This window comes from Sardina pilchardus, chromosome 10 (genome assembly GCF_963854185.1).
Source record: "Sardina pilchardus chromosome 10, fSarPil1.1, whole genome shotgun sequence".
NCBI classification, from domain to species: Eukaryota; Metazoa; Chordata; class Actinopteri; order Clupeiformes; family Clupeidae; genus Sardina; species Sardina pilchardus.
In genome coordinates this window covers 22332645-22342082 of record NC_085003.1, presented here as the reverse complement: position 1 = coordinate 22342082, position 9438 = coordinate 22332645, and the positions used below count along the sequence as shown (strand labels likewise).

The window sequence follows — 9438 nt, the reverse complement described above, 5'->3', positions numbered from 1 at the left end:
CAAATGCTTAGTTGGGATATTCTGCTGGGAAAACTGTGTTCCTTGTTGATAAAACCTCCCTGACTAACCTTATACAATGAATTCTTTTTTTTCAGCCAAGAGCTCCGTAGTGGTATCCTTTGCTTTTTACCAGTGTCCAGAGGTGCTGGAGTTTTTTTTTAACGTCAGTAGTAGTGTGTCCGCTGGCCTGGCTAACGAGGAAAGTAATGAATATGTATAGCTTATAAAATATTTACAGTTATGGAAAGAAAGCATACTGGAGGTTAAAAATAAACGGGGTCCTATTTTTATCTCTGGAAAACTCATAGGCCAGGCCTACACTAGCACTAGCATAAATATTCTATAGTGTGTGTCCTGTAAAAAGCTACTGTGTATGCGTGTGCACACAGGTGTGAACGCAGGCGTGTGTGTGTGTGTGTGTGTGTGTGTGTGTGTGTTAGACAGATAGCTGAGAACAATTTAGTGAACTCTTTTCCTCAGCTTCCTACCAGCTCTCCTCTGTCCTGCTCCAGCTGATTTTCTACATTACAGGAATCTACTACATCATTTACTTCCTGTCTTCTCTCGGCCTAATTATCTACAAGAGTGAGTAGAGACACACACACACACATAGGGTTTCAAAGAATCATCTGTTTACATGATGTAACCCATATAGTACACACCCCTTATGGCAGGGCTCTGTTTAGGTGGTTTACCTGTGTGTGTGTGTGTGTGTGTGTGTGTGTGTGTGTGTGTGTGTGTGTGTGTGTGTGTGTGTGTGTGTGTGCGCGCTCCACCTTCATAGGCTACGTGCTGAGCTACCCCGATAGGCATCTGGCTGTGGACCTGTTCCTCCTCTTCATCATGGCTGTGCTGGAGGGCCTACGTCTCTTCTGGGGTAAGTGTGTGTGTAGGGCTGTGCATGTGTGTGAGTGTGTCTACTGGGATGAGTGTGTGTGTGTGTGTGTGTAGGGCTGTGCATCTATGTGTTACGTCTCTACTGGGGTGAGTGTGTGTGTGTGTAGGGCTGTGCATCTATGTGTTACGTCTCTACTGGGGTGAGTGTGTGTGTGTGTGTGTGTAGAGCTGTGCATATGTGTGTTGCTGGTGTGTACAGTTTGTAGAGACTGTTGAATCTGTAATGTGGTTGACTAGAGCCCTCTGTTGTGTGTGTGCATGTGTGTGTGTGTCTTGGGGGTGTTAGGTATATTTCCCAGATGGTATGTTGAATCAGTAGTTTCTCTCCCTCTCCTCTCTCTTCCTGTCCTCCACCAGGTGTGTGCGGTAACCTGACGGAGAACGAGTACTACATCAGTATGAATCTGGGTTCCACCGTGGGCTCGGTCATGCTGGCCGTCTACTTCCTGGTTTGGCAGTCCTACGTGCTGCGCGCCGACGTCATCATCAACGCCATCCTCCTGGCAGGATATGGCCTCAACGGCCTGCTGGGACTCTTCACCTTCGCCCGCTTCAGCAGGTCAGAGGTCACTCAGAGGTTACAATTCTGAACCGGCCAATAGAATCAGGAAGAGAAGAGTGAATGCATGCAACATTCATCCCTGGGTGCCTCTCATTCAGCGTTTATAATGTACGTCCTCCCTCGCTCCTCGGGCCTCGATCCTCACTGATCTACACAAAGAAAGATAGAAGAAGGGATAGACTATCCCATTGTTGCCGCCCCATCATTCTTTATGTACACCAGTGAGGATCGAGGCCCGAGGAGCGAGGGAGGACTTATAAACGCTGAATGAGAGGCACCTCCTGTCCACAACACTTGCTTTGGAACCATAATGACCACAATGAGCACAACGTTTGCCACAAATGCAATGAATTCTACAGGGCTCATGAAAGCCTCAAATGCATCTTATGTTTTATGGTTAAGCCACGGTGCTGTGGTGGACCAAAACCTGTAGCTGGCTCATGTAGAAGTGCTAGGGAAGTATTTGAAGTAGTCTGACTAACTGCCATTTGGAAAGGCAGTTGTTACTTAAGAGGTGCACACAGATACTTGTCCACCCAACCATTAGCTTGAGTTTTATTTCCTTCGCCTTCCGGCAGATTAGTGTGCTCAGTGTAACAGGATACCACCCGCTGGCTAGCCACAGTGTGGGCGTCAAGTGTATACCACCTGGTAGCTCTCTCCAGTGTGGGCATCAAGAGTATACCACCTGCAGGCTAGCCACAGTGTGGGCGTCAAGTGTATACCACCTGGTAGCTCTCTCCAGAGTGGGCATCAAGAGTATACCACCTGCTGGCTAGTCACAGTGTGGGCATCAAGTGTATACCACCTGGTAGCTCTCTCCAGAGTGGGCATCAAGAGTATACCACCTGCTGGCTAGAAACAGTGTGGGCATCAAGTGTATACCACCTGGTAGCTCTCTCCAGAGTGGGCATCAAGAGTATACCACCTGGTAGCTCTCTCCAGAGTGGGCATCAAGAGTATACCACCTGCTGGCTAGTCACAGTGTGTGGGCATCAAGTGTATACCACCTGGTAGCTCTCTCCAGAGTGGGCATCAAGAGTATGCCACCTGCTGGCTAGTCACAGAGTGGGCATCAAGAGTATACCACCTGCTGGCTAGCCACAGTGTGGGCATCAAGAGTATACCACCTGCTTTCTCTACTGCACGGCCATCAGGTGCTGCACCTGAATGGGATGATGGTCCCCTTGGTTTCCCTGTTAGCGCAGCCAATAAACAAGCACCCAGGAGGAGCTGAAACGGGCAGATTTAACCAGATTGATCTGGTTTTAGATCAATCTGTGTGCTGCTCTTTAGCTGCCCTTTGCCAGCCTTTAGAGACAGCATGCAACAATTTGCCACTGAAGCATTTGTTTATAGGCAACTAGTACTGAGTACAGGTGTATGTGAGAGTGTGTTTGTGTGTGTGTGTCTGAGGGAATGTGTATGTGAGAGTGTGTTCATTAGTGTGTGTGTGTGTGTGTGTGTGTGTATGTGTGTGTGTGTGTGTGTGTGTGTGTGTGTGTAAATGTGATCTGGGCTCAGCTGTGATTGGCCGTCCCCTCCTGAGTGGCTGTGAATGGGCCCTGCTTTGTGCCAGTGCGTCTCTATTGTGTGTGAATGAATCCAGTCGGCCTTCTCATCTGATCCGATCGCATCGGCAGCACAGCGCCGCAGTGAATTATTGATCCCCGTTTCGTTCATGCGCGTCACTCCGTCTAACGACCCACACACCACACCACACAGTCGCCACCACTGCCACCCATCTCCCCAACACCCTTCCGGATCTTTCCATCTACTTTCCTCACCACACATCTGCACACAACATATTATACAACCACACATACACCCACACACACATTAGGTTTTTGTCATGCTGTTTTGCTGCCGAGTATGAAGGGGAATGCAGTTGGGAGTGTTTGTGTTTCATTTCAACAGTGTTATTATTATGATGCTGCTGCACTAGAGGTGGTCATCACAGCTAGGCATATCTCCAATGTGCGAGGCTGACATGTTCTGAGGGTATTTCTCTAATGTCTTAATGTCTGTGCCTTGTGTTTTGACTTTACAGTGTCTACACCTGAGAGGGTCCTCCAGCTTCCCATGATGCTCTCTGCTGAGGTGCTGCTGTAGTGACCTAGGCAGACCTGTCCGTCACCCACGTGCCGAGAGAGAGAGAGACAGAGAGACAGAGAGATGTGTTTGTGTGTGGTGGCTAAGGACTAGAGAGGCTGTGCTAAGTGCTGAAGAAGTACTGGTACTGTTGAGGTGCCCTTTTGAGAAGTGATGCGATACATAATTAACACAGCTTGGCCCAAGTCCAGAGGCCTAGCACTGGAGATCATGTATTTGTATCGGTTTTAGAGCAGCCTGCCTCGGCCTTGCTAACCACAACAGAATCATGGTTTTCAGGACGGATTTAAAGGAGCCTGTAGTAGGATTTCTTCTTCCAAGCCCGATTTCAAGATTGTTTTTTTGAGTGAACCCAAATCAGTTTTGTCTAATCAGGGGAAGATGGATAACTGCCATGGATCTGCTCCGGTAGTTTCCAGACTCAGGTGAAGATGTTTTGGATAACTGTCATGGATCCGCTCCAGTAGTTTCCAGCCTCACCTGCAGGAGGAGTGAAAGACTGACATTGTGCCTGTGTCAATCTGAGGAGGATGTTTATGTCGACATATAACTACATAACTCTGTATATTTAGATCTCATCTGTTTTTTTTACTGTACAATACATTTTCCAGATTTTTTTATTGACGGATCATCATTTTGTTTTATTTCGTTGAGAGAATTGGTCATAATCAAAATCACATTTCACACACACACACAGAAGGAGATGTGTTGTTATACGTCTCTGGAAGCTGTGTGGTAAATATTGGAAGGTGTAAGTTAGAGGGACACATATATAGTCCACTATATGTCTAATTAATAGAGTATCTAAAACGGATAGTTCTGGTCCTTGATTATGATTGGCTGAGTTGCGTTTGATGCTGTTGTAAAAACATACACCTTGACCGCATTTCGTTCTAATGCGCTACCACAACTTGCACAGAAGTTAGAGTAGCTGTATCTTAATGTTTAAATATGTTATGTATATTACATATACATAACATAATGCAATAAGCCCCGAGAGGCCATAGTTTGCACTGATTTTAGAACAGCTAAGGGGGGGTTGTAGGCACTCCTCTTCGCGTCGTGCCTAACAACGGAACACCATAGTTCAGAACAATTTCCCTCAGACAAGAGTTTGTCAGGCCAATCAGCGACAAGAGGGGATAGACAAAACCAAAATGTATTGTGATAAACAGAAGCAGCAACAACTGCAAACTTCAAAAAATGCAGTTGGAAAAATTAGAAATGTATTTACAGCAAAGGTAGACCCACATACATTGTTTTCTGACTGTTGGCTAAACTGGTGCTGTTTATTGTCAGTTTGTAAAGTCTAGGCGAAGTAACGTTAGGAATCTCTGACGTGATTGATAAAGCTGGACTAATGATTTCAAAGTTAGCACCTGTCGCGATGCAAGTTTCCCAATCAAGAGTCACTAGACCTGGCTGTGAAGTCGGCAAAATGGTTGATACTGTATATAGTAGGGGGGACGGGGACGTGCATTGAGGGATCTCATAGGCTTAGGGGGACGTTCACTAAGACATCTTATTATAGGGTAAGGGGGACGTTCACTAAGACATCTTATTATAGGGTAAGGGGGACGTTCACTAAGACAACTCATAGCATTGGGGGACATTCACTAAGACATCTCATACCATAAGGGGGACGTTCAGTAAGGGATCTCATAGAGTAAGGGGGACGTTCAGTAAGGGATCTCATAGGGTAAGGGGGACGTTCAGTAAGGGATCTCATAGGGTAAGGGGGACGTTCAAAGGGTAATGTCTAGCTCTCTGAGCGGAAGGCTTTTGTGCTGGGGATTCTCACTCAACACACCATGTATCTGTGAGGATGATGTGTTGTAGGCCTACTGACAAAAACATCTCAAAGCATGCGTTATCATAACAGCTGTGATGTGTGTTGTGACATATTCTGTGTGTTGTGTGTGTGTGTGACAGAGTGAGCGATAGCTGGACAGGAGGATTATAGAGGGGACAGAGGAGATATTTGAGAGCCGCAGACTAAGACTTCGCTCTCTAGTTGCTCTCATCTCTCAGCACTGACAGCCCAGTTAATGATCAACCTCCAGCCAAGGTCTCCCGAGCGACTAAATCAAACACCCCGTGTAGTGTGTGTGTGTGTGTGTGTATGTGTGCGTAGCCTACGTGTGTGAAAAACACATGTGAAAATGCATGTTGTCAAATGTAATCTGATATAGGACTCTGTATGTCTTTGTGTGTGTGTGTTGGGTTAGGGGGGTGGGGTACATATTCCCAGTCAACTGCAGTATTTGTTCTCCACCTCCATTAACTATGGCCAGGTATATCAGCCTGAGCAATCGCACAATGTAAGCAACTGCATTTCCCATACTGGCCTATAATAAAATGTTTGCTTTAAATATTTCAAAAACTGTTAACAGAATGAAGTTGTTCTAGATTGAATGCCTGTCACAACGGAATTACCTAAATTGGACACAACGAAGTCATGCCCAGTCTGAAATGAGTTGGAGGCCAACACACGATTCTGATCCTTTTCTTCTCATTTATTATCAGCCTTCACTCACAGTGATAATCACAGTGGGCATATTTCATAAGGACCCACATGTCATAATTTCTCAAGGCAATCCAGCAGAGGGGACAGACAGATAACAGGTAACTGATACGATTAGATTTTCCTGAGTGATGTTTCTCTATAAGTGACTGTCTGGCTGCTTTTGATGATCACACACTTGCCCCTACAGACTAAGCACACACACACACACACACACACACTCTCTTTCTCTCTTTTTCTCTCACACACATATAGTCATGCATTGTCAAACACACACACTCGCTGACACACACAGAATTATGTAAAAGGCCTGGCCAGGCTGACACTTGTGCGTCGGTCAGGAGAGTGGCAGGTAGGCTGACGCTTCCCCGACCAGTGACATCGGAACCGGGGCAATGTTCCACACCGTTGCTCCTCTTTCACGGAGCCCTGTGAAGCGACCTCTCCGATCCCTCGCCAGACAACGTTACACAGTTCAGTTGGATGAGAGGAGGGGGGACCCGATGAGATCAAAGTTCGCTGCCAGCCATTTTTGAGGTTGTGTAGCAGATGCTCAATTCGCAGTTCACGTACAAATACGCCGCAGCCTGGGTTATCAATCATCATTTTGATCCCAGTGCACAACGTATAGCCATCATACTAGCCTATGGGGTGTATAACTTGATCAATTATAGCCTATAATAATGAGGTAGGCAATTTATAGCCTACACTAATTTAATATTTAGAATAACCAGCAACATATATAGTAGTCCTATTTATAAGTTATTTTGTCAGTTAAATCTGTTATTTTAAGAGCTCTTCGTCTTCTGAGAGGTTTCAGTTAGGATGTCTTTTGAAATATTTTTGTTTGGTGCGTCGTGTAGGCTGCCCAGCGTCCATCCAAGGTGAGAACAGCACAGGCTGCGACTCCGCCCTCTGAGGAGCAGGTAGGGTTACCCGCAAGTCACCTGTCGCTCATCCGCACCTGCACCGGCTCGGCTCGCTCTCACCTCACACCTGTTGCGTGCGCTGAGACCCTACACCTGTCCCGTGCCGTGCACCTCAGAGCACCTCGGCGTCCGAATCCATCTGCATAAAAAAAAAACCCTGTTGCCTCTCGGTTAAGCTAGATTACTACACAGCGGGAAGAGGGTTCATCCACTTTAAGAGCAAAGTTCACTGCGACGTTAGTAAACATAACGTGACGTGCTTGAAGATGACATTTTGACGTTGGTGAGTTTTAGGGAGAACAACCACAGGCAGTAAAGACATCAACCGGTGACCAAATTTGGCTAGTATCTTACGCACACGCACCGGGAGTGGAGTGGTTAATTCGGCATTCCGTCTTGGGGTAAGAACACCTTTTGTTTCACTCATGGAATTGTTTTTAGGTGGGATGTAGGCTACTTTAGTGTTGTGTTGGATTGTGTAGGTGTTTTATGGGATGCTAGTAGAAACATTCGAAGCAATTCTACATTCGAATGAATGCGTAAACTACCGAATATGGTTCGTAAATGATGTTCTACTGTCTGCCTGACTCCTGAGCAGCAAGTGATGGCAGACAAGGCTGGCTCTTCCCACCACTAGTTCTTCAGGCTCTCCAGCTGCTTCTACCAATGAAGAAGCTATAGCATACCCTAAGATAGACACTGCCTTTTTTAAAAAAGGTCTGTTCAGCCTTGTGCAGCCTAAGGATGTATTTACCATATGGCTTGAACATGTCATTTTCTGATATCAATTTGCCTTGAGAGGCAGTGGTAAACCAAAACGTGTGTGTGTGTGTGTGTGTGTGTGTGTGTGTGTGTGTGTGTGTGTGTATGTGTGTGTGTGTGTGTGTGTGTGTGTGTGTGTGTGTGTGTGTGTGTGTGTGTGTGTGTGTGTGTGTGTGAGAGAGAGAGAGAGAGAGAGAGAGAGGGGCTTGTTTGCCTTTGTTCAGATCTGGGAAAAATGTGTAGAATTTCTCACATAACTGGGTTATCACCATCAGTGTGCTGTTGTGAGGTCTGCAGGGTGCTCGGCTGCTCAAGGTGGACACTGCTCATGTTTGCTCTCTTCTGATAATGAAACCATGTGCAAATATTAGAGATCTGAGTCCTTGTGTTGTCCAGCAGCAGCACAACACTCTCTTCAGCTCATGCAACCACACACAACACACCACACACAACAGACAGCCACACACAACACACAACCACACACAACACACAACCACACACACAACACACAACCACACAACCACACACAACAGACAGCCACACACACAGAACCACACACAACAGACAACCACACAAATAACAACACAGAACCACACACAACAGATAGCCACATACAACACACACAACAGACAGTGCACACACACCTCCGCAATCCTGCAAACAGACAGACAAACGAGCAACACGTAAAAAAACAAAAACGTGCATACACACGCACACGCGCGCACACACACACACACACACACACACACACACACACACACACACACACACACACACACATTGTATATGTAAAAGCCAATGAAACAGTGCCCATATACTAAACAATACCCTCACACTGAGTGCTCAAATGCTTGCTCTCTGAATGCAAGAATGCCCTGCTGAGTGCTGACGGCTGTATTATGCTACAGAATGAGCCACTTAGCTGACGGTTGACTTTGATAAGCCTATTCTGTTCCATTGGCTCCAAATTGCATTGTATTATGATGGACAAAGGTAATGCAGCCGTTATCCCAGGTCCCATCAGCTGATAGTTATATAATGTGACCATTATTGCACTACTTCTCTCTGATTTTCCATGAAACCTTTCTGTAAGAGTTTGTGTGTGTGTGTGTGTGTGTGTGTGTGTGTGTGTGTGTGTGTGTGTGTGTGTGTGTGTGTGTGTGTGTGTGTGTGTGTGTGTGTGTGTGTGAGTGACAGGCCAAAGTCACAGCTTTTATCTGAGTGCTCTAGATGTTTCAGGAATGTGTGCATATTTGTTAATGTGTGTGTGTGTGTGTGTGTGTGTGTGTGTGTGTGTGTGTGTGTGTGTGTGTGTGTGTGTGTGTGTGTGCGAGAGAAAGAGAGACTGAAAGTTCTCACCTTTCTTACTTCTCCATTCTGCTCTCACCTTTAGGTGGTGTGTGATTTTTGGTTGGCATGGGGACACAGACTCCCATGAATTGTTCTTGGTTACCACAACACAGCACATCTTATGAGGGCCCCCACGGAGAGCCACTCACACACAGAGAGAGGGAGAGAGAGAGAGATAGGGAGAGGGGAGAGAGAGAGGGAGAAGGAGAGAGGGAGATAGAGAGAGGGAGAGAGAGAGAGGGGAGATATCTCTCTCTCTATCTCTCTCCCTCTTTCTCTGTCTCCCTCTCTCTTTCTATCTT

The 9438-nt window shown here is 46.3% G+C and overlaps 2 protein-coding genes across 2 annotated transcripts in view; both read left to right on the top strand.

Annotated features, from left to right (window-relative positions):
• LOC134093805 (transmembrane protein 80-like) lies at positions 1-4194 on the top strand. The gene is made up of 5 exons (XM_062547066.1): positions 1-112; positions 492-585; positions 785-877; positions 1255-1456; positions 3510-4194. Exons 1-5 carry the CDS (start codon positions 77-79, stop codon positions 3520-3522), a joined length of 438 nt encoding a protein of 145 aa, XP_062403050.1. The 5' UTR covers positions 1-76; the 3' UTR covers positions 3523-4194.
• Positions 4195-7025: 2831 nt separating this feature from the next.
• The window catches only part of eps8l2 (EPS8 signaling adaptor L2), a 45533-nt gene continuing 43120 nt past the window's right edge, over positions 7026-9438 (top strand). The window contains exon 1 of the mRNA XM_062547061.1: positions 7026-7425. The gene's annotated coding sequence lies outside the window, so the exon portion shown is untranslated. The remainder of the gene's footprint in view (positions 7426-9438) is intronic.